At 42.4% G+C, this 27,427-nt stretch overlaps 4 protein-coding genes across 8 annotated transcripts in view; 2 read left to right on the top strand and 2 right to left on the bottom strand.

Annotated features, from left to right (window-relative positions):
* kcnh3 (potassium voltage-gated channel, subfamily H (eag-related), member 3) overlaps positions 1 to 9,947 on the top strand; it is a 100,710-nt gene extending 90,763 nt beyond the window's left edge. The window contains exons 13-16 of the mRNA XM_054786547.1: positions 990 to 1,246; positions 1,598 to 1,698; positions 1,795 to 1,847; positions 4,267 to 9,947. Coding sequence (XP_054642522.1) covers positions 990 to 1,246; positions 1,598 to 1,698; positions 1,795 to 1,847; positions 4,267 to 5,205 — 1,350 coding nt within the window. The 3' untranslated portion in view covers positions 5,206 to 9,947. The remainder of the gene's footprint in view (positions 1 to 989; positions 1,247 to 1,597; positions 1,699 to 1,794; positions 1,848 to 4,266) is intronic.
* Positions 9,948 to 10,738: 791 nt separating this feature from the next.
* armc8 (armadillo repeat containing 8) lies at positions 10,739 to 19,407 on the bottom strand. Of its 2 annotated transcripts, XM_054786548.1 has the most exons (22): positions 19,129 to 19,407; positions 17,647 to 17,723; positions 17,186 to 17,257; positions 16,416 to 16,558; positions 16,225 to 16,322; positions 16,050 to 16,142; positions 15,877 to 15,957; positions 14,975 to 15,050; positions 14,802 to 14,892; positions 14,651 to 14,711; positions 14,377 to 14,577; positions 14,192 to 14,287; positions 14,026 to 14,108; positions 13,874 to 13,955; positions 13,713 to 13,799; positions 13,303 to 13,395; positions 13,079 to 13,228; positions 12,864 to 12,959; positions 12,697 to 12,792; positions 11,891 to 11,963; positions 11,250 to 11,343; positions 10,739 to 11,173 (listed from the first exon to the last, which is right to left on the bottom strand). In XM_054786548.1, exons 1-22 carry the CDS (start codon positions 19,171 to 19,173, stop codon positions 11,140 to 11,142), a joined length of 2,022 nt encoding a protein of 673 aa, XP_054642523.1. In that variant the 5' UTR covers positions 19,174 to 19,407; the 3' UTR covers positions 10,739 to 11,139. The 2 variants fall into 2 exon arrangements, with proteins under 2 accessions (XP_054642523.1, XP_054642524.1); XM_054786549.1 differs by lacking the exon at positions 19,129 to 19,407 and having other exon boundaries at positions 16,416 to 16,539; positions 17,647 to 17,702.
* A 244-nt stretch (positions 19,408 to 19,651) lies between these two features.
* Positions 19,652 to 26,519, top strand: dbr1 (debranching RNA lariats 1). 2 transcript variants are annotated; one of them, XM_054786595.1, is made up of 9 exons: positions 19,652 to 19,801; positions 20,471 to 20,719; positions 20,794 to 20,918; positions 21,004 to 21,084; positions 21,167 to 21,252; positions 21,757 to 21,981; positions 22,067 to 22,144; positions 22,216 to 22,361; positions 22,681 to 26,516. In XM_054786595.1, exons 1-9 carry the CDS (start codon positions 19,752 to 19,754, stop codon positions 23,375 to 23,377), a joined length of 1,737 nt encoding a protein of 578 aa, XP_054642570.1. In that variant the 5' UTR covers positions 19,652 to 19,751; the 3' UTR covers positions 23,378 to 26,516. The 2 variants fall into 2 exon arrangements, with proteins under 2 accessions (XP_054642570.1, XP_054642572.1); XM_054786597.1 differs by lacking the exons at positions 21,757 to 21,981; positions 22,067 to 22,144 and having other exon boundaries at positions 22,681 to 26,519.
* The window catches only part of rab5b (RAB5B, member RAS oncogene family), a 6,890-nt gene continuing 3,262 nt past the window's right edge, over positions 23,800 to 27,427 (bottom strand). Inside the window, exon 6 of one of the 3 annotated variants that reach the window (XM_054786599.1) lies at positions 23,800 to 24,553. In XM_054786599.1, the coding sequence (XP_054642574.1) occupies positions 24,438 to 24,553 (116 nt within the window). In that variant the 3' untranslated portion in view covers positions 23,800 to 24,437. The other 2 variants (XM_054786600.1, XM_054786601.1) reach the window with 2 other exon arrangements.

The raw sequence follows: 27,427 nt of genomic DNA, 5'->3' as shown, positions 1-27,427 counted from the left end.
AGCCAATCGCAGGGCACATATAGACAAACAATCCTAACATGCAATTAGTCATTGATTCTATTTTAAAGTACAGGACTTCTTATTGTTCTCAAGAAAAATGTTTGTATTTGATTTTACTTAAAGAATAAAGTCAGAAAATTAAGAAAACAAATCCTAATTTTATTGCATTAATGTGTTAATAAATAAACATAAAATAAATTTATCAAAATTATAAATATGTATTTGTATTATGTATCTATGGCGTATGTTTTGATTTTATTATATTAATTTAATACATAAAATATTATTTTGTATATTATTTATTTATCAATATTTATTTAATATAATTATCAATTTGTTTTATTTGTGTTTATTTATTCATGTATTTGTTTACTTAGTTCGATATTTCTATTTTTACACATTCATAATCGTATACATTATTCTACTAATATACAGCATTTATTGTTTATTTTGAAAACTTGTGATGTGTAGTCGTGTTTTTCCTTATCTTTTTTTTTTTCTTGCAGAAACACTTCTCGTTCTTACAGATTTTTTGTCATTTTGTTATTTAAACAAATCACGAAAAATCTGTTTCTGATTATTTGTAATAAATTAAATTTTATTTTGTTAAGTATTATTTTATATAGGCATTAAAAAGAGCGGGTGGACTTGCTGAAACTACACTCTGCGGGATTTATTATAATTATTATTGTTGTTGTTATTTTAAAAAGTCAAGGTCAGCATCATTATTTCTTCACAGAGGCAGAATTGTCCTCGCATTGGATAGTGCAGATGTACCTAATATTGTGGTTAATGAGCGTTCATATGAAATGCCAACTATGTAAAATGTAAAGCGGTGCTTGTCTCCCACCTACTGGCGGAAGCAAAGAATTACATGCTGTTCGCCACCCATCAGTTGAGTACTTTGTTGCCAAAGTGAGATATCCCTCTGCATACACATTTACCAGTTTTCTAACCAGTCTTGACCTCTTTGTGTGTGTCTGTGTCAGGCCGACTGGGAAAGCAATGGTGGTCTAGTGAAGAAGCTCCCTTCCATCCGGGAGGACGAGGAGGGCGACGAGGAGCAGAACTTGATTTCCCGCGCGCCTCGCTCCCCGCTGCGCCTCAACAGGGGGCTCAACTCCCCACTGCGCTCCCCTCTGCTGCCACCCAGACCCTTCCGCTCCCCTGCTGAGCAATCCCGCCCCACCACCCTACAGATACCTGTGGTCAGCTTCAGCGGCGCACCCCCCGAGCTCAGCCCCAGGTAACACACACACACGTATGTTGACTGGCTGGGACTAGTAAACAGAACCATTGCGGGGCTCACATTGCAGCTGTTGAGGCAATATAAGAGTCTAGTTTCCATGGCAACCCAAAAGGCCACTGCGCCAGAGACGGGCTGCAGTTCGACGTTACATTGCGTACGCTTTCAATCAATTAAACTCTGATCAAGTATTGGAAACACTACCCGTGTAACTTTAGTCTTAAGTGTTATGCTACCATAGGCTGCTTCAGCACCGCCAGGCATTGGTGGAGGGGTCATTAAGCGTTTTGTAGTGTGGATGAATACAGCTTTATTGTGTTTTGTGTCTCATTTTTCATGCATCTGCTGCAGGTTTGTGGACGGCATCGAAACGGAGAACAGTTCCATGTCATCCCAGAAGTTTGAGTTCAGTCCCAGCATGTCACCTGCAGCACCGCCCTCCCCGTATCCAGGTAACACTACAGTAACTAAACGACCGCTGGTCTGTGGAGGATTCATAACATTAACACTGTGCGTGTGCGTGTGCGTGTGTGTGTGTTTGTGTGTAGGCAACCGGGATTCATCCGAGATTAAGCAGAGTGTGTACAAGTTAACAGAGGAGGTGAGTTGTTGTATACTGGTTTAATTTGCTAGATTTATGAATCAAAGCTCTCCATGCAGTAGAAAAACAAATACTCATTCAGGAAGTGCAGATATCCAGAGACCACATGACAAATGATGATGTGGTGTTTTTGAGGATGTACAACACCTACAAAGACCACAATGCACCTGGAAAGTTGGCCATACTACACTGCTTACACCAAAGTATTGAGCCTCCGCCTCTTAATCAATACATTAATCAATCCAGGCTTTAGTTAGCGATTGAATCTAAATTCTTCATCTTAGGAAAACATTTGGGAAAATGCCGCAGACGCTGTTTTATTTGATTGCTTTTTTTGATTGGAGGAGTTCTTCAGGAAAGTGTTTTAAGCCCGTTTGTTTTCTATAAAGGTTGCACATCCTGTAGTTTGAATGGCCACGTGGCCCAATTATTTTGTCCTTTTAGTTAATGAACTAAGATCCCAAATAACAGGCGCTAAGCAAACGAAAAAAATAGCAATTTTTAACAGGTGCAAAAGTGGTGCGGACAGCCCTATGTGATTGAGGTAGTTGTGTGAGGTACCGGCTGTCGCCACGGAATTTGGGAGAGCAGAGTGGCAGTAAACAAAAAATGAGGTCTAAAGCAAAATGGAGTTGGAAGTATTGGTCGAGGACGCACACAAACACTAGAATATGTTGTGTACATGTTTTACACCAGCCGTCCCCAATCTCTTTTGACCCACGGACCGACTCGTGTTCCCACAAATGTCCGGGTGACCGAGGTGTTTGGTGGTGCGTGTAGGTAGGTTCCCGGGGGGCTGGGGTTCGTACTTTATAGTGATCTAATGTGTCTTATTTATTATGTATTGTGTAAAACTAAAAACACCTGCAACAAACAACATATACATGCTCAAATTGAGATGCATTTACAGAAAATGTGATGTACTTATTTACAAATGTATTTTTTAAGCGTTTTTTTTTTCATTTTTATCATTGCACCTGAAAGCTTCCTGCGGCCCAGTACCGGTCCGCGGGTGGGGCCGAACCGGCCCGGTGTTTTACACTACAACCTATTACATGGCAAAAATGTATGATTTATTAGGTTATGATATTCATGTGAACGTGTGAAATGTACTTAAGTAGCGTTATCTACTTCTACATGCATTACTTACATAGCTGCATAGCCAGCTGAAATCCACACTATTGCGTTACGACAGGCAACAGGAGTGCACGGCTCTTCATTACACCAGCACTAACAGCCATGGTGAGCTGGAATGATCCAGATGCAAGAAAATGCAGTGTTGCAAGGAATTCTTCCATAGGAGGTATGGCAGGGTTCCTTTTTGGAACTGACTCCAAATCAGCCCTTAGAGTAGCTCAAAAGTGGCATTGCTGGATAGACGATATGTCTCTACTATTTTTATATCTGACAGTCCAAATATGTTGATAAGGGCACAGAAGATTCTCTCCGTCGTGTGTCCTTTAACATATTGTATACCTCCTCCTCACCGCTATGGCCGTGCATGACACATCAGTTTGCACCTGCCTTTCAAACGTGCAAAAAAAGATGCTATAGTACCGACCGCAAACAGGTTTCAGCTTTCACATTTGATAAATCACAATGCGGCTGTAAAATCATTACATTTGCATAGACCCCTCCCAATATTTTGTGCATTCTGATACTCTGCATATACTCAGTTCATTCATTAAGGCAAGGACACAAAATGGACTGTGAGTGTTATCTTGCTCATCTCGCAGACGCAAGCCTCGTTGCATCCTGTTCGTATTTCAGCTTTGCACACGCCATCAAGTTTGTATGTGTTTTTATACATGCAAACCTCCAGTAGATCAGGCTGTTAGTGTTTAGTGTCCAGTCGGCCCTCGCCACGTCACGGTTCAAACATCGCTCCCTCGACCTATCGTGGGTTTCCAAACATTAATTAATTAATGATCGCTGTTTGGTGGTTGATTACAGCTAGTCCAAAAATGTGCATATTTAAGAAAATTGTACGTATGTTTTGCCGAAATTAAGCATTTTTAAGCATTAAACGGATATTCTATGCTGTAACCACGAAAATATTCCATTTCCTACTTCACAGAAACTTCTACTACTACTACTACTACTCCTACTATCAACTGCCTGCTTCTATCGCGGTCGGGTCTGGAATCAAGTAACTGCGATAAAGGAGAGATTACTGTATACAGGATATCACGTGCATTATTTTACGCAACACTGCAATATCCATCCAAAGTAACAATCAGACCTCCATCAATTTGGAGTGGAGGGGTTCCTCAGGGAAGTAAAATAAGTCCACTCATGTTCTGTGTAGGTTCCACTTCTTTTAACTGGCCATACGTCCCAATACTTTTGCAGCATGTGATGGTAGTAATTAGCACACGTTAGCATCATTAGCTCCTGTGTCTCTTTGTTTACCACACAGATGAACAACCTCTCCAGACAAGTGTCCCAGCTCAGCCAGGAGCTCCAGGAAATGACCCATCTGCTTAAGCCCCTCCTGCAAAGACCGCCACAGCCCGTCTTGGCAGCCGCTGTGCCAAACTTAACCCCGCCTCCCAGCAGTGCCAGCAGACAGTCGACAAGCGTCAGTCTGGCGGTGGCCCCTCCCGCCACGCCATGCTCCCTCCTCCGGAGACCAGACACTCATCAATCCCTGTTGGACTGTGGCGATATCGAAGGCGTGGACCTGTCACGATGCCTTCTCCCGACTCCTCATTCACCAAAAAGGCCTCATCCCTTGCCGCCCCCATCCAAAGCCCCCAGTCTCACCTCGCCAAAGGAAGGACTTCTTGAGGAATCGCTCATCTTGCGGAGCCCCAAAACCTCCCCCAGCATGTTTATGTCCTCACCGCAGGACCACCCACCGCTGGCCTCTGGCACTCCGTCACCATCTCTATCCTTTTCCATGTCCTTCTCCTCATCTTCATCCATGTCCTCCTGTCGGGGCACCCAACTGTCCCGACCGTCCAGCTGTGTTGTACGAGGAGGTCTGCTCCCACCACCTCCATCCCAGGACATGCCTCTACCCCCGTGGCCGCCGCACTGTTCTGCGCCCCCATCTCTTGCATCCTCACCCAGGGACCGCCATTTGAAACCTTCCTCATCCATTCCCATTGTGTCCCCCATCACGTACCCCCGTCCTTCCCTCTTCTCCCTGCCTTTGTCTCTGGACTCACCAGGCTGGGGCAGACAGCCCGCAGATTTCCATCCCAATCAAGCCACTCACTTCCACCAGCCCACGGGATTGGGCGGCACTCCCCTGCAGGAGATGGAGATGCAGGAGTGGCAGGGCGAGTCAGGAGGGGGGCGGTCCTCCACGGAGAACATCAGCTTCATTGACGAAGATGAGCCGGCAGTGTGAGTGACAAGCTGAGAGTAGCAGCAGGACAAAAAAAAATGGATCCAAAGGAGACCAGATCAGGGAACGTCAGGTGCACTGGTTGTCGTTGGACACAAAGCCAGCAGTCATGTGATGGATCTACAAGAGCACACCTTGCAGTTTTACAGTATCATATGAACAGAACCTCCTTGAATTCAAGACTGGTTTAATTTAAGACCCAGCATGGACGTCTGCTCCCCTTCAAAGTGAAGGTCATATCTCAGTGTAGTTACAGAACCACTGACCATTCATCAGTTGCCACCCCACACCAAAAAGTGACTACACCGTATTCAGCCCCGGTCATCCACCCACCCCCCTCCCGCCACATTTTTTAAATCAGTCAGGAATTAAATGTGAATCCTATGTATTTAAAAAAAAACCTGTCAGACCCAAGATAGCCCAGGTAGCTCATGTCGAAGGTCGGAGTGCTCAGTCCTTTTTGAGCACCCATTTTTAAAACAACCTTCAAACTTTCAGGGATTAGATGGCAGAGGTATCTGATGTCATACGTTGCCCACTATACGGGGGTCTATTTGTTGCTCTAATTTTCAGTTGTCGTCAACTCTGAGGGGGTTATTCTCCTACAGTGCACCTATTGACTTGGAAAGAGTTCTGACATAAAATGAGCTAAACCAAACTCTCAGGTACTCGGAACAACAATCCCATAGATTTTAAAGGACATTTGATTGAAGATAGCACAAGTAACACTGTAAACGCTCTAGCTACTTATTGTTGTCGAAGAGGGAACCCTGTCGATTTGGAATGATATCCAATACAAGCTAGTTATGAGGTAGCTAATGTTAAACGGTCAGGTTGCTCACTACAGGGCACTCTATTTTGCAACCCAAACTTGAACTTTTATACACACTAGTTGGAAAAAATATCAAACCACCCTTGTTTCGTCAGTTTATTGATCCATTTTAATGCCTGGTACAACTAAAAGTACATTTGTTTGGACAAATATAATGACGATAACAGATATTTTTTGATAATAACCAAAATCACTTACGGTAAGTTCATATGAGCTATTTTTGTTGTCATTGTTATATTTGTCCAAACAAAGGTACCTTTAGTTGTTAGGCATTAAAATGAACAATAAACTGAAGAAACAAGGGTGGTCTAATCATTATTTCCAGGACTGCATACACTACCAGTCAAAAGTTTTAGAACACCCCAATTTTTCCATTTATTTATTGAAATTTGTCGTTGTTCAAGTCCAATGAATAGCTTGAAATGGTACAAAGATAAGTGGGTGAAGTGCTAGAGGTTCAAGAAAAAGGTAAGGCTACCCCAAAACTGAAAAATAATGTATATTTCAGAATTATACAAAAATGCCTGTTTCAGGTACCACAAAATGGGTCAACAATTTAAAGCTGCTCTGCAGAAATTGAGGCGGATCAAGCCTTGGCATTTGGTGCAACTAATTCCTTCTGGAGTACTTACTACCTCCTCTGTCTGCATAAAAGCAGTGTTTGGAACACACTGTGGCACTATACCCTCGTGAGCATCAGTTGGACAGTATTGAACTTGTTGCTACAAAAATGGTAAGAAAAAAGGCAATTAACAATGGAAGAGAGACAGACCCATCTTAACACTTCGAAATGTAGGTTTTTTCTTTGGAGTGTTCTAAAAATTTTGACCGGTAGTGTATGTGGAACCCTGCTGGTTTGGGGATTTTACGCAAGATGAAAAGATGAACTTTCAGGTCCTTCTGTCAACAGTTCTAGTGATTTCAAAGGACATTTGACCCAAGTTAGCCCAGTTAGCTACTGTCGAAGATTTGGTTTCTCGGTAAAGGTTAGCAGTAAAGGTTAGCACTCAAACTGTCGGGGGTTGTTGTTGTACATCTAAGATTGAACCCTGCTGCTTTTGAATGAGTAGATGGGTTAGAATACATCCGGGGTCCCTATAACAATAATCCTATTCATTTTAAAGGATTTGTGACCCAAGATAGCTCAGGTAGCTAAGGTCGCTCTGATTTTAAACTAAGGGATAATTGTCCTAGAGCTAAAAGAACCCTGTTAATTTTTTTATAAGATCTGATCAAGAAGTGGTAGGTAGTTAAATGAGCCATATTGTGAGGCTTTTTTTTTTTTTGCAAAGTTGAGAGGTTGGCGTTTCTTGACCTGCACTGGATTGTTTTTTGCACGTTTATTCAACAAAACAGTTAGAATATCAAAGTGGTCAATATTTGGGCACCCCTGAACTTAACAAATCATGCATTTTTTTATTGTGTGCCAAAGACAAAATTGCCATTTATGAATGAAACATAGTGTAGGTGGTTGAAGTCACTCTAGTACCCCATCCATCTATAGGTCACAGTTGATCAGGACTGTTTACAACCTTCACACGTCACTCCTGAGCTTTAGCCATCCAACCATTGGTGCCTTCTCCGCCTCAACACACTCCCGACATCAGGCATTTTTGGAGCAAGTGAGAACATTTTAAAAAAGCCATCTGATAAATCTTTGCACCTTGATCCCAAAACACAATTTGGGAAAATAAATGTGGGATATTTTTCTTGATGATCTCTATATGTAGCAGTCACACACACACACACTCCCCTTTGCCAAATGCTGAGCTACTACAAAATTACACTACCCATGATACATCACTAACAAGTAAACTAGATTTTATTTTCTCAAAGAGACTCACTTTGAGGTGGTGCAGGCAGGTGGTGTATCAGTGGTCTGATATGTATTTAGTTTTGGGGGTAATCCAATGCATGTCACAGTTTTTGTTGCATGAGGAATGTGCCTGCGTTTGGAGCCACACCGGGCGGCTAACATGTAGACAAATAAACCCTGTGGGATGGTCTTGTAGAGACAAACAACCCTGTGGGGGGTCTCAGATGTATTTTATTAATAAAATCAAATCAAAATGAAGAATGCTGTTAAATGACTCTCGACTCAAGCGGGGTTATGACAATAAATAAACATGGTTTTCATAGTTTTGACTGCTGTGATGATTGATGCTTACTGCACACTTCATTAGGCAAACCAGGTAGAAGCTTCAAGTGTGCACTGCATCATACTGACAACTGTTTCTAATATTTTGACCCTCTCCTTTTGCAAAATATTAGTTGTGTGATGCAGCGCAATTGTACTCCACTTACAACCATAACAACAACCATATTGTTATATTTGACAGTCGCAATCTTATTACATTGTGCAGTTGTACCTAATTTACTGCCCGCTGCGCCTATATTCGCTGACAAAGTAGAGAATGTAACACAAATAAAGCTAAATGACCTTTCGGTCAGCCACGTTCCAATAACAATGGCCAATCACGGAGCAGCACAGGTGAAGCTCCGCCCACTGGTCAGTCATTTTCTCTCCGGCGCTCAATTCTTTTGACTTGTTTTTGCTGACAGAATGAGAATTGTCATCCTCCAGGAGCTCCAAGGTAAGCAATGTCCTTATTGTGTGGTTTAACCTGGGAAGCTAACCGAAGTAAAACCAGCTAATACATCAGCAACAGACATCGCATTAAGTGGGTTTATCCACTGCTGAGATACAAGTAGTTCAACCTCGCCGCCATATTGGATGTGTCAAGGCTAATACGTATACTTGGGAAACAGTCACCAAAAACACGTATTTGATCTTCTCAGATGGCTAAGATAAGAACTTTCGCAAAACTATATATATATATATATATATATATATATATATATATATATACATACACACACACACACACACACACACACACGTGTAGTAGTTTTAATGCAATATACTTTTACATTTTTCGAGTAAATTGTTCTAAGCTAACAATACTCTTAAATGAGTAGTTTTGTTGGCTACTCCACCCATCTCTGAGTAGATAAATTAATGTATTGCATATTTTATATAAGAATACATTTGTGTTTTGATTTATTTTTGTCAAGATTTATAGTTAAAGGTGTATTGTTTAAAATACATGAATTTGCTCATTTTTAGATTGATAACTTTCATGTTCTTATTTTATATTCTTATGTTATTGCATTAAAACTATATAACACTATATATATATATATATATATATATATATATACATACACACACATACATACACAAACAGTGTATAGTTCTTTGGCACTACTTTGTGCTCTATAGCTATAATGTAATATGAATTACTCCTGTGTTGGATCAATAAAGTTCTTATCTTAGCCATCTGAGAAGATCAAATACATTGTTTTTGGTGACTGTTTCCCAATTATATTAGTGCGTGTGTGAATGTGCAAACGAGAGGCATTAACTTCAATTTCTTTGTAGAAAAGGTGTTTTATGAAAGCAAGTATTCACTTACAGCGTAGCCTTGACACATCCCATATGGCGGCGACGATGTGCAGCTCAGCGCACAATGCGGCGTCAACATATATATGTCTGTCATATCAGCTGTGTTAACTAGTTGGTTAACGCTAGCTATCTTACTTCTGTACTACAAAATGTAGTGGTTTTTTTTTTGCCAGTGAACGTTCGCCTCCGCTTGAGCACCACTAGTGGTCTTTAATTGTATTTTTCGTAATTTTGTATTTCATAATTTGTAATTCTTGTGACAGCCCTACCTGAGACCCATTCTTGTACCTGAGACACTTGTTCTTGATGGTGATCCACCTTCTTCCACACCTCCTGTTTTTACCCTCAGTGTTTGCAGAGACAAAACCTGGCATGTTTTCAATCTTGGACAAACGTAATTGCCCTATAATAAAGCTGACTCAAGCTAGTCAACGTCTCGGCATCATTTCTACTTAACATTACAGTGTGTAGAGTCGAAAGCATTCATCATGACTGTGCAGGCCAATCTAGAGTCTACAGGCTCAACTTCTATGCCGCTTATCCTTATTAGGGTCGCGGGGGTATGACTCTGGGCGAGAGGCGGGGCACATGTATGCAAACAATCATTCACACAGACACCTATGGACAATTTAGTCACCAATTAACCTAACATGCATGTTTTGGGAATGTGGGAGGAAACCGGAGTACCGGGAGAAAACCCACGCACGGGGAGAACATGCAAACTCCACACAGAGATGCCCAAGCGGAGATTTGAACCCAGGTCTGCCCGATCTCCTGACTGTGTGGCCAACTTGCTAACCACTAGGCCAGGCTAAACTTTCAATGATTAAATAAGCCAAAGGAGTAGAACACAGTAGCATGTTGACTGCATATATTTTCAGTGATAATTCATCCTATCAGAGCTTCAGTGAGGTCTGAAATGTCAGGGAACAAACACTCTGGGGGGAAAACTTAACTTAAAACATGACTGAGGAAGGACTGACTCATGAGGCTTTCAGTGTGCTGCACTTTAGCGTCCACAAGGGGGTCTAATCGCAATCTCTTTATCTTAGTGCATCTTTGTTTAACTGGCATGCCAAACAAATGTGAAGAAAGTACTTTTATGTGCCACTTTATTAGGCACACTGAAGACAATCATGTTTACCTCTAAACAGGAGTGTGCTGGGACAGGTTGAAACAACGCAACTCAAGGGGGGGGCCGTTGGGAAATAACATTCCAAAAATAGATATTTATATGCTCATATATATATATATATATATTTATATATTTACGAGGTATGTATCCACAATAATGAAAACAACCACATTTCAAAATAAGCCGTCTCTGTGTTTATCTTCTAAAGGTATCCTTGAGGAGAAAAAACGTCCCATCCTGAATCACAAAAATGTAAAAATAACAAGAGGAAAGGTAATCCACTTTCCTCAACGGTCACATCACAACGCTACAAACCTCACTTCATTGTGAACATCACTTCAAGACAGTGAATGTGTCCAAAACCGTTCATGACTGCAAGGGAGGTCTGTATCTTTAAAAAAAAAAAAAAGAGAACCAAAAAAGATGTCTTTTGTGCAACCCAAAAAAAGCCAAACAATACAGCACGTCCTCCAGTGAGTGAAGGTTGTCAGCTCCTCCCTGTGGTCACGCCAGGTACTGCTGCATCGCCGTCTTGGCCCTGAAAATGGGAAGGACGCCAGGCAGGTGCTCGTATTATGTCGTGTTGTGTGTTACTGTGAGCTGCTTGGACTCACCGGTCGCTGAGGTTGGTGTCTGAAGCCTGTGAGAGTTTGTGCAATATATCCACAAAGCCCAACTCCCGCAGCTTGTCCTGACGCTCCTGAGAACCTAACAGCAGCGAGAAAGACAATTCCGGAATGAGTCGCCGGTAGAATTGACTATCTTGACCATTCACCGCTAATTGATAGGGATGTCACAAGATCTCGCGAGATTAAAACATGACGAGATTCCCCGTTCAGAAAAAAAATCTCTTGTGGGCACTAGGCTTGGAAACGATAATAAATATATTAATACAATAATGAACAGGCAGAAAGACTGCATTGGTTTCAGCAACTCCATAGAACAACGGCATGAATGGAGTGAGCCCTTTTGTCAGTCATACAGACTCTTTGTTTCGGCTGGTGGCAGCGGGGCCGATAGCCTACACACACAGTGCAGAAGAGTGTAATGTATTAGAAATTATATCAGTAGATTGCAATATATTGTCTTTTATTTAATTGTACTTCTCACAAAAGTAAAGATAAAATCTCGTCTTGTCCTCATACACCCAACCTTGTGTATTGTCTCGCCTCGTGAACCGAGTGTCTCGTGACAACCCTACCAATTGACAAACTGCCCATCACCCACTCTAATGTGTGCTTTTGTGTGCTTTTACCGTCCTCCTCGTTCCAGATGAGGTTGGAGATGCAGAAGGTGGCGGCCAACTGCAACTTTACACTGGAGTGACCCTGAGGGAAGTCAAAGCAGCCAAAAAAAGTGTTAACTATAGAATAACTTATTATAAATATTACAGTATGTATACTGTGGATCCGCATTTTCGCTGACTTCTTATCAAAAGAGTCCATTCATGCTTTTTCTTTCCGAAAATAAGCTATTTTTTTTCCCACAGAAAACCCATCTCATTCAACCTACGTTGGTAATAATTTATAAATATGTGATAAAGCATCAAATGTACTGCATAATAATACAGCATACATGTATGTAATGACGCGCTGTAGGTTTAAGATGGCGGTGCCCTGTGTGGCTGCAGCAGCACGAGCTCAACTTTGTTACAACCCGACCTAAAAACTTGAAGCAAGATTAACACAAGCTAATATACGACCAAGTCCTTACTGGAATTACAACAGGCAAGCAGTGTGGATATTGGAGAAACGCCTTCTGTGACAGCTAGCCAGGAGGACCCAGCACCCTGCGAAGCCACGTACGACCGACCACTAGCTACTTTAGAGGGAGATGGAGGCAGCTCCGCAACAGATGGTAGCACGGTTGTCATGGTGGCCTGATGACCAGGCTAAAGACAAGACTGACTCGAATCCCGTCTGTTCTATTGATCATTTTGCATTATCATTGGTAAGTATGTAAGGCATATTGTAAGGCTTAGGCAAAAAAAAGACATTTTATGGGTGCGTCCATGTTTCAGGTTTTCACTATAGCGAGGATCTAGTGTATAGAAGTATGTACCATGTAGTATTTGATTTTCTGCAGCATGTCATCGTTGGTCATGATGAGCTCCTTGGCTGTGTTGCCGTCAGCGATGTTGGCCAGAATGCACAGCGTCTAAATGATGTTTGGCACACATTCAGCAATAATAATGATAATAATGACACAGCAATGGCCACGCCGCTCACCTGCTCTTTGACCTCCACGCTGTGCTCCGCCTCCAGGATGAGCGTGACTGCCTGCATGATCTGCTTGCCGTGGGAGCTCATGATCTGATCAATGTGCTGACAACCACCAGAAAGAAGTTGAAGTTTTAATGCAGGCTTTTACTCACTTTTTTCTTTACCAAGTGTGTGTGTGTGTGTGTGTGTGTGTGTGTGTGTGTGTGTCTGTGTATTCTTACAGGTCGCGTGGACAGAACATTCCGTAGCAAACCCAGCGTCTTCATCAGCACGTTAGCGTCTGGGTCGGACAGTAAACGAAAGAGCTGCTCCGTGCCCAAACACTGAACGATCTCTACCTTTACCTTCTGGTCAGCCTGGAACGCCATATTCTACGTGTACACGCACACACACACTTTAGATTCTGTAGTGGTCTAAAAGCTTGTCGAGGGGAGACATTGCTCACCATGAGGGCCCAGATCCCGTTGACCCTTAGTGCAGGACTCTCGCTTTGAGTCAGACTGCATAGTAGTTCAATCACCCCTGATTCTAGGATGGGCTGCGCGCGCACACACACACACACGCAAACAAAGAATAGATGTTACACCAAACTTGCTGGTTCCACTCCGGTCCTGTAGAATGCAGAATGTGCATTACAAAGTGAAGGCCAACTGTCACCAGGAAGATTTTTTTCAGCACATTTCCAGCTGCCGGATCTGGTGAGCCACCAACCCACACATTTGCCAACTGGTTTGATTTTTTTGCTAACTTCACAAGCTTCTGCACATTGATGAGGCCATGGCAGAGGTCTGCACTCTACAAACTGCCATTATTGTATATTATGTAAAAGGTATGTGTTTATTTGATCACGTCTACCTCTTTGCTGGGCGAGAACTCCAGCAGGAGGTTGCATAGTGTGGACGACGCCATGACCAGAACTTCATCAGGAGCATTCTGCAACAGCTGCATCCAAACCAACCAGTTACCACGGTGGGGCATCCTTTTAAAATCAAGCCCTAACGTTTCCTTCCACTTACCTTCATGAGAGGCTTCCACACAGCATGGTCGTGGAAGCTGGTCCTCAGCTGCTGCACAGACCTTGAGAGACTATGTAGACATCTAGAACATTAAACATTTTAAGATTAAGAAATACTACCAACGTCATCTTCGGACCAGGAAGTGGACTTACCTGACAGCGGCTAAGCGAACTTTAATGCTGGACTCTGACAGGCCGCTGACTATCCTGTCCATCATGTTCTCTGTCTCTGTAATCTTGATAAAAGTAAGAGTTGATGGCACCATGGTACATGCACATATGGAATGTATCATCATGGAAAAAGAGTAGGACAGCGCACCTTCTTGCGGATGTCCTCGTCGTTGGAGCCCAGCGAGGCATAAAGTTTGAAAGCGGCTTGTCTCAGCTCGTGTGCGTGCTTAAGGTCATGGTCCAGCTGTGCGGTCAGACAAGAAAAACGTGTCACCAACAACAAATGTGGACTCAAACTTCAATGACAAGCGAACTCCCATTTCAGCGACTCACCCTTTTGATATCAGCGATGGCCGACACAGAACTAGGGTATTTGAAGTAGTCAGCCAACATGGCCACCAGGTGGTCGGTGGTGCTGGCGATCCTCTGTAGCTCAACGTCGGGCTCCATGAGGAAGGCCAGCGTCTCTGCTCCCTCAACGCGTTCCTCTAGCAAGTGCTCCTTGCTGCACATGCGCACCAGGCATGGCAACGTCTGTGTCGACGACAATATGAGGTCACACACGCATCTTAACATCACGGCGAGTGGACAAGTGCTAAAGCATCACCTTTAGCACGATGCAGCTGTCGTCTGTCCTGATGGCACCAGCTCGACACATGTACGTGAGACTGATGCAGAAAGAAGGCACGTCAAAGAGATGCACCACAAGCATTTAAAAAAAAAACAAAACATGATGGCCTCCACCCTACTTTACTCACCACTTGGCAGCCGTTAGCTGCATTTCAATGGGCTGATCCCTTTGCATCATTTGAACAAATACCTGAGAGAGCAGCTCGCCTTCCACCAGCACTGCAAACACACAACAAAACCTTCTCAGCTTGATCGGTGCAATCGAATGAGGCTAGCGCTTAACGACACACTAAGTACTCACCATTTACCAGCGTCATGGAGACCTGAGTGTTCTCATACGCCAACACTGAGAAACATTTTAATGCTTGCATCCGCACCTAAAAATGGCAAAGCTTTGCATTGGCCATCACATTGAAAAGGGTCACTGTCACTGTGCATGGGGATTCCCCCAAAATGAGGCTTTATCATTGGTTTTATGTATTTTTGTACTTCAGATACTGCTGTGCAATGATAAACGTTCCCTATCAAATAATAACCTATTAAATAAATATGCAGACTCAAACCATAGCCATCGTGAGTGGCCAAAAAAAGTGAAGCTCAAATTCAACCCATTCAAACGAAAGGATGCCAACATCAAACTGGAAAAAAGATATGTTGGGTGATTACAGCATTTATCAGTGCTTGTGAAATTTTATCAAAATGTGACCATGCAAAATACACATTTTTGACCCGGACGTACAAAAAATGAATTAACCAATTAATTATGTCAAATATCTAAAGTTAATTAAGATAAGTGTGCAGGAGTAGTGGGTATGTGGCTTCAGGTCAGATGTCTGAAGCGTTACGCAACTGTAAGAAGTTTGTGAACCACTGCTTTAATTCCGAGCACTTTATCAGAAATTCAAGTACTTTTCAAACTTTGAAAACACAAAATTCAAGTCTTTTCAATAAAAACACACCTTATTTCCTTAGTTTATTTACTTAACCACAGAGAGTATTATGTGTTATTATAGAGAAGGTTTTTTAGAAGGCCGCCTTTGTATGAAGGAATTTTTTAATCCTATTTAATAGCATTCTAAAAGACTTAATAAAAAAATGTACACTAATAAACATTAATTTCAATACATTATTCATATTGTAGAATTTGTGAATTATAATAACTGAAAAAAGTACCTTATTCTGATGTATTATGTATTAGCTTACCTTATAAGAGGGTGATATTAACAATGGGGCAATGTTCTGAATGGCGCCGTGGTTGAACAGAACTGTCTGGTGCTCTGGTGTCTGGAGGCAAAAAATAAAAATCGACAATCTCATGGAGTCTCATTCCCGCCAAGACTGTGTAGACTGTGTGCACGCCAATACCAACCAAATACCTTACAACAGTGGGAGAAGATCTGCGTGGTGTACTCTTGCGTCCTGTGTGAGCTGCTCAGTAGAGACATTAAATGCGGGATCACAGTGGGGTCCTGGGGATAGAGGGGTAAAAAAAAAAAAATCATGTGGGCTTTTGTGGTAGGGGGAAAAGTAAGTAGAAAAACGTGTGCCTACAGTGTAGAGCAGCTGCACAGGTGTGACCGGACTGATGAAGACTGTTCTGAGACATCGAAGACAAGCCTCAATGAAAATCAGGTCAGGACACAGCAAACCTGCATGAAACAAAAGAACTAATCATTGTAATATTCTACTCTACTCCCCTACTTCCATCCGCTTTCTACAAAGGAGTCTTTGAGTATGCCAACCTTGAAGAAGGGCAGGGATGATGTGGCAGTCCACCAGGGACTTTATGTTGTTCTCCGTGCCCATGGCGAGACTGCCCAGGACCACTGCGCACTCTGTCCTCAGCTCCAGGCTGGACGAGCTCTGCTGGAGAAGGTACAGTAACCTGTAAAACACACATAACTGTTGTGTTATTACAACTGCTGACAGGTTTGTTTATTCACTAGCAGGGTTACACAAAATTACTAAATTTGTAGTGTGGAATTAAAGGGTTGAATGTGTGTTTCACTTTTTGTCTTGCTGTGCCGTTTTTAGAGACAAGGAGGGTGCGAAGAGAAGAATATTGACAAGAAGTGACTAGACGTAGGCGTGCTCAAAGCAGCAGCAGCGTCAAAATGAAGGTAAACTGTGTTCTTGTTTTTGTGTTTTACAGTGGTTAACTTCTTTTTACACAGTTAAGAATAGTAAAATGTTACTTTAAACATTTCCTGTATGGTGTTATGATGACCCTGAATTATTTTTATGTCCACGATTTCCTCTAAGAACATTTTATATACATGTGAAAAATCCACCAACATCCATTTCATTGTATACAGCTTTTATTGTGTAGAAATGAAAGGGAATGAAATGTTTATATTAATACAAATACATAAATTAATCACATAATGTGTCAACTGATACACTGGTTTATGGTTCATATATAAAGGTTGCCTTTTGTCTTTCAATTAAAAAAATTTGGGAAAAGAATCACTCCAGATGAGAATGTGAAATATGAACTGAGGGCGGCGCTTACCTCGGCACAGCTCCCAGGACGATAAGATTGGCTTTCTGCTTATTGTTGCCAATTACAGCATTCTTCATGTCTCTGTGGAGACAAACACACCATGGAGAGAAATTAGTGCAATGTTTTAAAGTACATTTGTCTTTGGTTATATGCATGTCTAGTTTTAAGATGCTGTATCATAAGATTTACACAATACTGTGCACTCATTTTTTTTCATAGCATTAACATGTACGCAACATTTCCTGTGTTCTGCAAGTGTGCCAAACGCTATCAAATGGCAGCAGGGCTTGTGGAAAAGTACCGCTGACTAGAAGCTGTAACCAGAGCTCTTCCGAAGTTAAAAATAAAAAGAACCAAAGTGGATTCAGCGAAAAGTGTTTTGAGACTACATGTAAACACTGAGAGAAGAACAAGTGTGTGCTTGTTGTTGATTTTAAAACGCCTCATTGGTTGACATGAGACGAACTTACATGACTCCCTGCAGGACTTTCTGTGGGTCGGGGTCGAACAGGCGGTCCACATAATGGCGACTTGTGGCAGTGACTTCCTACAATACAGGAAGAAAACAAGTACATGAATGACCAAACTAACACCGGAAAACCTGGCATTGTATTTCCTCAGTTATGCATCAAATCCGTGTTTACTAATAAACTAGTCGCTGTCAAAGTGTGTCAACATTGTCATTCTATGCACGCGCCTATGAGAGCCCCTTAACTCTCAGGAGTCCACGACACAGTATCCACCGTGTATGCAGGCACAGCACAATAGATGGCATAGCATTATGAAGCAGTCACACAGAAGCTTTCAAACTACATGTGTCATCAGATGGTGTAAAATTCATTAAGTAAATCCAGATTTGTGATCAATAATATTCACACTGACTTTGTAATTCTGTCACATACTGTATATTGTTCATTTGTATGCACTTTCGGTGTAGGACAAAAGGAAAGACGCCCGCACTGAAAATCAAAGTAAAGCCCGGCAATAAAAACCGGTGGGGGGGGGGGGCTTTCTTTTAGTGGACAATTTTTTTTTTTGTTAAATAAACGGGACTTATTTGTTGGCTAAAATTGTACGCGTTTTTGAAAAGGAAAACCAACTGAGACAAGATAAACAGTTCTATAGACAGTGAAAAATAAAGGTAAACACTTAACACATAAGTAGGTAAAACCTGCTAAATCCTGCCCAGGACGCCGAAGGGTTAATACTAGTTAGTAGTTTGGCACCCTGCAGCTGCATGTGACACCCGCTATCAAAGTTTTGTTATTGTCAGTGATAGCTAGAACCGTCTACATGGTGTGACCCGGTCATGACGCCAAATGTGGCGTTGCCCACAATAAGTAACGCCTGTCAATCATTGTCACTGTCCACCGTGCTTGCAGAATAACGTGGTAATTCAGATGTTGGCTCTGACAGTTTATGGCAGCTAACCGCTAACTAACTAAGCCGGCTAATTTAACGGCATTTCGTTTCACGTCATATTTGAAGTTGACTTCAACATTAGGGAACGAACTGTGGATATTTGGAGGGATAAATGCCGTATTTAAGCAAAGTGTAACAAACAGATGAGATTTTTCTTACAATGAACAGTTGTGACAACTCGCAGCGGTTAGCCGCTAACCTATTCCGGGTGACACTGACAGCTCCGTCGTACGCTCGGTTCGCCTCGCCAAACACGCCGACAGGGCGAGTGCACACGGCCATCACCGTTGTCCGAACATCCCCGCCTGTCCGTGCGAGCTGTATGATTGAAACGAGTACTCACTTGTGGTGTGCAACTACAGGAGGCGGACCGCTAACAGACTTAGCTTGTATGCTAACATGGGGACACAAGAAGCTAGTCTAGTTTGACGACTCCAGATTTGTGTCAACTAGTTGGTCTTAATCAGGTACAACAATATGTGGGGGGCAGTGGAACTACAAAGTACTAATTGAATATGCAAGACACTCACAGACAGCACACTGATGCGGAGAGGGGCCTCCAACAAGCACGCCATCTCTCGTCCCCCGATGGAGCGCCCCAATCGGCGCAACACTTTGCAGACACTCCGCCCCCAGAGCAGCTTTAAGCGGCTTTTTTAAAAAGAAAAATGCTGTTGAATCAAGCGACTCTTAAGTTGTGAATTTAATTCGTTTTAAAACGTGTGCACTATATCGCTGCGGGCAGAAATGTAATTGCGAGGCTTCAAAGTAACACTGCTCACTTAGCTTGTTGCCTGACAGGCAGTGGATTTGTCAGTCGTGTAAACGTTAGCGTGACGTATAGTAGGCACTTGGAAGTAGATTCGTCACATATAAAACGACAGACTAAAGGAAAAAGGCACGTTGAAAAAATATATAAAATACACCTTAATATCTTATTTGTGTACATAAAATATTACGTTTGTAATTACGTTCACAAACGGCTTCCGTTGATAAGCGTCGAATCTACTCCCGGTGACTAAAAAGTCAGCGCCTTGTTGTTGACCTATTGCGCAGCCGTACTGGGTCGTGTGTGCAGGGTGGGAAATTTCGTTGACAACGTTTGCAGTTCTTGAGCAAAATATGCAGTTTTACATCACGATGTGGCGACTTAATGCTGTGTAAACGCGAATCGGCGTTCACTGCATTCCTTCGTTCGTCTATGTAAGTAGTTTTTATCGGCGCATTTTATGTTGCCTGTGGTTAATAAAAGAATAATCGTTGAAGCAACGTGGTTGTAAACGAAGTGCATTCATACTATGTAGAGCTGTTCTCCATTTGTTTTCTTTTTCTAAGTCAAACCAGAGTAAACCAAAGAAAATTAAACGAGATGTTAGGCCTTTTATGTAGTGATGTCACGGAATTACTAAAATCCGAGCACTTCCAAAGCGTATTTCTTCTCTATACTGTATATAGCTACAATGATGCATGTTTGAATGCTATCTAAGCATTTGTATGATATACAGGGTGCCCATAAGGTCTATATTACAAAAGTAATTAAGATAATCACATTAGTTCAGTTTCTCAGTAGTCAGCGGTTATGAAAGTGTTTAATCAAATTGCATTTTTAAATCATAACACTTCCAGCCAGGCTGGTTGAAAGGGATGGCCCATTTCTCTGGCCACCTTGTCCACCAGATATCACTCCGCCGGACAAAAAAGTCTTATATTGACACCTCATTATGTAATCATTTCTACAGGTCTCTACACTTGCTGTTGTAATAAATGTGTTAAAAAATGTGAAGAGACCTTTTGGACACCACACTACTTTGAAATTGTCTTTTACTTTTTTGAAATTGTCTTTTACTTTTAACATCTTAATTGTGCCTGCAGAGATTCCGGAAAAAAAGTATTTACCAAGGGACTGAGAAGAGAGAGTGACAGCATGAAGATTGCGGTGGAGGGCTGCTGCCATGGCGAGCTAGACAAGATCTACGAGACCATCGCCTACCTGGAGAAGAAGGAAGGCCTCAAGGTAGATCTGCTGCTTTGCTGTGGGGACTTCCAGGCCGTGAGGAATGAAGGTGACCTCAAGTGCATGGCAGTGCCTGCCAAGTACAGAACCATGCAGACTTTTTACAAGTGAGTGCCTCTTACGCATTCCTCCACCTTAAAAAAAAAAAAAAAAAGCAAAGTGAGGTTATATTTTTTTCTAGGTACTATTCTGGAGAGAAGAAGGCTCCAATTCTGACCATCTTCATCGGAGGTAACCACGAGGCCTCCAATCACCTGCAGGAGCTGCCTTACGGTGGCTGGGTGGCGCCCAATATTTATTATCTAGGTAGGGACCTTCTGAGAACACATCTTCTCTCACCATATCTCCAAATAAAACCTGACTTACCTAATGACTCACCTGATGTCTGTAGGTTATGCCGGCGTTGTCCGTTACAAAGGCATCCGAATCGGAGGCGTGTCCGGCATCTTCAAATCACATGACTACAGAAGAGGTGAGTTTTCTTGCCGAGGAAATGGATAAATATACGTAAAAGCACCGATCAGTATGTTTATCAGGCGTGTTTGCCCTTGCAGGTCACCATGAATTCCCTCCATACAGCCCTGAAACCCTGAGAAGTGTCTATCACGTCCGAAATATTGAGGTGTTCAAGCTAAAGCAGGTAATACTTGTAGACTAGAATGCCTTTTAATGTCACGATACACATGTACAATGAGATTAATTGTACATTGAACATATCAACGTATGTTGAATTTGCACAGCCCTGAACTACACCCAAACGGTGACCGTTTTGATGGATTTGCAACATGTACACATCACAATCAGCAAGGGGGTGCCAGTTATTTAGTTAGTCGTTGCTGCATTTTCTTGACACTTCCTGTTGGCTTTAATGAAAAATTTTTATTCAGCTAATTTCCATCGGTAGTCCTTTAGCTCAGTTTTTTTTTATCTGTAGGATAAGGCAAACAGTGTGTAAACATAAAGAACATTTCTCCTGGAAATAAGGATTTCATTGTGTAAAACATGCATAGTTCAGTATTTTTGTGCTCTTGGTATTGGTCATCTTGCTTCTTTTGTTTCTTTTTAGCTTCTATAAATGAAACACACGATAAACTTGACAAAATCCTCCGTCAAAACAAAGCAAAAATGTCGATTCCTAAATCAGATCCGCATGCCAGTCGACATTTTCATGAGCCACGACTGGCCGCGTGGGATCTACCACCACGGCCACACTGAGGAATTGTTGCGTAAGAAAAAGTTTCTGCGTCAAGAAGTGGAGTCCAACTCTTTGGGCAGCCCAGCAGCTGCTGAGCTTCTAGACCACCTCCAGCCCGGCTACTGGTTCTCGGCGCATCTTCACGTCAAATTTGCTGCCCTCATGCAGCATCCGGTGAGGCTGGCGGTTAACCTGAGCCTTTTATTATTCTTAATACTTGATTTGATTTCACAAGCTGTCTTTCTTAAATTGTCATTAGCCTAAAGCCAACACCGCACCGCGCGTCACCAAATTCCTGTCACTGGATAAATGTCTGCCGTATCGGCAATTCCTGCAGGTAAGATAACGTGCTGAAGTACGTCGAGGATGTAAATGCGGTAGCTCTAAGCAGTTACACTTCCCTTGTAGATTGTGGACATTCCAGAGAGGGACGGTTCATCCAAGGGTCTGGAATACGACCCAGAGTGGCTGGCTATTCTGAAGGCCACCAACCACCTGCAGAGGACCACCCATCATCCCTGGAACCCTCCTGAGAACAACGGCCTGCATGAACGGTATACACGCACGCTGAATTCTAAGTGCACTTTGTTGTCTTGTCATTAGGTAGGCCTGCACCATCTATGTCCAGGGTATGTCCAAACTTAGCAGTACCAAGGAAAGGAAAAACTGAAGGACGCTGGAAATGCGGGTGATTTTATCCGTAGGATATGCCGCAAGCCAATGAAAAACGAGCTACGTGCTACGAACAGCCCCCGAGCCGAACAAAAGCTGTAGATTGCAGGTGTACCCAATATTGTGTCCTGTGAATATATGTTGTCGAAAACTGTCTACTAGTATTGATGTAGTTTTACCACCTGCCTTGGTGTCCATCAGGTGGGACTTTAGCGTTTCCGAAGAAGCAATGATGAAGGTGGTGGAGGAGCTCAGCGGCGAGCTCGCCATCCCGGACAACTTCAGTCATACCGTGTCTGCTTATGACCCCGGCAACCCCCAGCCTCACTCGGCCCCCAGCTACAACGCCAACCCCCAGACCACCGAGCTATGCTCCACCTTAGGCCTTACAGACATCTACATCCAGGTGGGGCAAGGCGACGACATGAGAGAGGCTCACGGTGGAGAGGAGGAAGACGATTGTCCGGAAGATGATGAGCCCAGCCAGTACCCTACGGACACCTCTGGCATGTCAAGCTCGTTTAATCCAGACGAGATCACCATAGAGGACGAGTGGGAGGAAGAACTAGAGAGCGGCTCTGATCCAAAACTCCCTGGCGGGGATGTCGCCTACACACCCCGCATGGTCCTGCCACCGCCCAAATTGGAAGCTTCCCCCATTCCCATGTCTCCCCTCATGGACCTATCACCCCACTGCCACTCCACACCTGAAACCACCCGCCCCAGCTCTGGGCTAGAGTTGGACAAAGAGAGCGAGGATGCAGATCCTGCAGGAACACGGGCCCCCAAACGGACCAGCGTCGAGGCCGGTGGTAATGGAAGTGGGACCGCGACACCGCGCATTAAACGCAGGAACCAAATCATCTATGCCACAGCGGAAGACGAGTGTAATGATTAGATAGCTTTTTTAATTTTATTTTTGTATTTTTTCTGCATTTTTAACACCGAGGACAAATTTGTTTTCCTCTTTTAAAAGATATATTTTAAATGTTCATTTTTAGAAACAGGTTTTGAGTTTATTGTAGTTTTTTGGTGAATGTGATTTTTCAAGACAGCATGGGTGTAAAATACCATTGGGTGTAATTATTTTTTTTTTGCAAGAGGAAAAAAAAATAATCATTGAGCTTTATACCATGTCTTTTAAAAATTATTTCCTTGTTGTATTCAATATTATTTTAATGAGCATGTGCATATGTATTCAAAAATTTACATTTATTTTTTTTATTTTAAAAGACGAATTTTTATTTTATGTTTTGAAATTGTTTGCTCATTATGGGAAAAAAATCTCCAATTTCTTTTTTTTTTTTTTGTATTTTCACTTTATTGCCCATTATAAAACGCATCAACATTTAAAAAAGGCAAACCTTTAAAAATGTTTTTTTTCTTTGTGATTTGAGCAAAATTTGGTACATGTTTTAAGGGACAGCCTGTGAATTAATGGCTAGTTTACATCCAGATTGAGTATCTAGCAGCAATTTAAATCTAACATGCAACGTTCCATGTAAAATGTCATCAAATTAGGTTGCAATTTGTTGCGTTTGTCTTAATTATAGTGTAAGTGTAAAGAAACTGTCTCACACCATACACTGTCATGTAGGGTTGTACTGTGTCTCTCGAGCAACTGCAGGGAGGACCAAGAAGGCCAGGCTGTAACACATTGAACTTTTTATTTTACACACTTCCTCATATTTCTTCCTTGGTTGCTTTGTAGTATTTCAGGCAATCAGACAGGGCTCGAACTGAAATGATGCAAGGCTGAATATTCACAATTAGTGTCCTCCGCTGTGTTCTTCATGTTCCTCAGTTAACGCCGTCCCCTTCCTCCTCCTCGGCAAATGTTGATTCATTGATGAAGAATGGAAGCTGGCTGAGGGGGATCGGATGCTTTTAGGGGGACTGTAGTGGTTGTGGAGGTCACATGGTAGGGGAAAAGAGGGTCAAGTTAAGTTGATGGTGGTCTAGTTCCCACCGCAGCAAGCTCTGGTGGAGTGGGCGTCCGGGTCCTGGAGATTGACTCCCCGATGTCGTGCCGCATGTGTTGGGTTCTGGGTGTCTGTTTTTGGCATCTTTTTGGCTGCAAAATATTAAGAGTGCAAGGTTTATGCAGTGTTCGCCCGTGAAATGATCTTGGTTTGACAGTATAGTAATTTAAACAGCATGCACAAATCAACCAGGTGATCACTTTTTTCATCCATTATAAAATGCAGGGATTTTCTAAAAAATACTTTACAAATTGTGTTGCCTATTATAAAATATAGGAATGCATCTTTTTGTATTTTATTTTCATTTTTCCACATCATATACAATATATACAGTACAATAATATACACAATTCCAGTCCAGTCATAATACTGAAACAGCACTTTTGAAAATGACTAATGACCTCCCTGGCAGCTAATTCCAGTCTTCTCACAAGGGATGCTCCGATCAGGGTTTATGCTGCCGATTCCAATACCGATAATCTAGGACTGAAATCGGCCGATACCAATCACATGGATTAATTACACATTTTTCAATTAATTTATAAGTGATCCTGGCCATATATGAATAAAGGAACCATAAAATCACCTTAATTTAGACAAAAACATATCTGACTTTTTGAAGAGAACATACTGTACATCGCTGGTGAAACTTAGAGGCCGAGACACCTTCTTTAAGGACACTTTGGATGTGAGAGTACATTGGTGGAGCTCCAGCAGGACTTCCAGGTGAGTGAGAGAGCACTCGGCAAACCCGGTGTCTTCCACCTCTGAGAAAGGCTGGTCATCTCATCCGCTGAATTCAATTTTTCGGGTTATTAGCTTAGCATTCTGACTGCCACGTACATATTACGGGCGAGTTCCCACATAGCTGCTTTAGCCGCCGTTGACTGATGATCACACCGCGACTCCGTCAAATGTTTGTTCAAATGCTGTGTTAAAGCTTTTTTAAATGCTACGGTGCTGCAGGATGGATGTCGTGGCATGTGTTGGTAAAGTTCCACATAGCAGACATGAATGTTTTTGTTTTGGCACGCCTGTGCACTGTGAAGGAAAGTGGGAGGAGTGTGACGCCCAAGATGTTAGCTGCACTACACGCATACATCGCTGCGGACTGGATAAGTTCCAGCCACAGGTGATGGACTTTTGTGATGGCCACTGAAAGGCACTTATCGGCATACGACAATAGTGATTTTTCACGGAAATGACCGGTACTGATCGGTGTATCAATCAGAGCATCCCTACTTCTCACCATCCTCATTCTAGAACTGTCTGCCGCCTTTGACACCATTTCACACAGCGTCCTCCTTAACAGACTGCAGAATATTGGCATCGCCCACCAGCCCCACCCCTCCACCGGTTCCGATCATGTTACTCCGCCCCACTCAATTTGTTCAACTCAGATCATCCAAATCCCTTCTGTCCCCCGTTTTCTCTGGTGTGTCCCAGGGCTTTGTCTTGGGGTCCCTGCTCATCATCTACCCTCTAGCTCTTAGTAATCATTTCTGTCAACTTGACATAGATTTTCACTGCTACGTGGATGACACCCAACCCCCTCTTCCACCTCCCTCCCTGTCTGACTGCCTTGCTGAATTCAAGCAGTGACTGTCATCCAATGTTTTACAACTAAACAGTGATGAAAGCAAAATGATAATTCCTCCCTCGGATCCTCGACGTCCCCTGCATCTCTCAGTCCCCTCTTCTCATCTGTACACCATAGGGGAGAGAGGAGTTGACTTTTTTACCTTCTTCACATCAAGACTCAAAGCACACTTACTGTATTCCGGACATCTTAGTCACCTTGAGATCAACTTATTTTAGCTTACATGTGTGATTTTAAATGGCTTTTTCTATTTGTACTGCTTTTATTGGTCCTTCTTTCTTGTTTTGTCTTGTCTTGTGTGTGTGTTTATATACACAAGAATGCCTATGAACAGTTTGATAAAGAGACTAAGGACATGGATTACTGGAACCATATCCTCTGGTCTGACCAGAACAAGATACACTTATTTGGTTCAGATGGTGTCAGGCGTGTGAGAAGTGTGCCTTGTCTACAGTCAAGCATGGTGGTGCGAGTGTCATGGTCTGGGGCTGCATGAGTGCTGCCGTTACTGGGAAGCACAGTTCTAAAAGCACAGTTGAGGGAAACATGAATGCCAACATTTATTGTGACTAGAGCCCGACCAGTGTGGGATTTTTGTGGCCGATACCGATATTGGGGGCTGAAAAAAAAGCTGATATCCATTATATCGGCCGATAACCGATTTATTGGCCAATATATGAAATAGGAGCAGTGATATACGCAGGATATATACAGTACATTAACATCAATTCTTAGAATACCCAAAATACGATACAACACAAAGAAGCAGAAGACTACTAAATAAAAATAAGGAAGTTTAATTAGTAACACTGTCAACATCAGGACATGCCTCTTTGTGATATACTTTTAGGTGTTGACACAAATTAGTAGAGTTCTTTGCTTTGCTGGTGCTGGAGCTCTAACGTGCACACTGTACATGTTGCATCTAACGTAACGCCTCCACACACTACTCTTCCTCTCTGCCTGTCAAATGAAAATATATACATTTAGTGCATTTTAGTCATGAGCCAAATTTGATACTGCAGTTGGGCATTTTAAAATAGGAACAAAGTGAAAGTGATAATGCGTAGGATAATGTGAGGTGTTTGTCAACTAAGACATGATGTTATCAAAAGCTTATTCACAAAAACACCTTACCAATATCAACTCGACATATTCACTAGCTACTAAAAAGTCCTACCTGCAGCCACTGAGTATTTGCAAACAGCTCAAAAAGAAATGCTGAAGCAATCATTCAAAAGTGAAAAAAAAAAGTTGACTCCAAACAAAATAAGACATAATCAAAACATGCATCACGTTACGAGACTGAATCCAAGGAACTAAACTACATTTTATGTGACAATGTAGCTGCTTTCCAAACGTGTGT

Source organism: Dunckerocampus dactyliophorus, chromosome 9 (assembly GCF_027744805.1).
Source record: "Dunckerocampus dactyliophorus isolate RoL2022-P2 chromosome 9, RoL_Ddac_1.1, whole genome shotgun sequence".
Taxonomy (NCBI): domain Eukaryota; kingdom Metazoa; phylum Chordata; class Actinopteri; order Syngnathiformes; family Syngnathidae; genus Dunckerocampus; species Dunckerocampus dactyliophorus.
The sequence above is the reverse complement of the archived record's forward strand: the minus strand, read 5'-3'. Positions and strand labels throughout refer to the sequence as shown.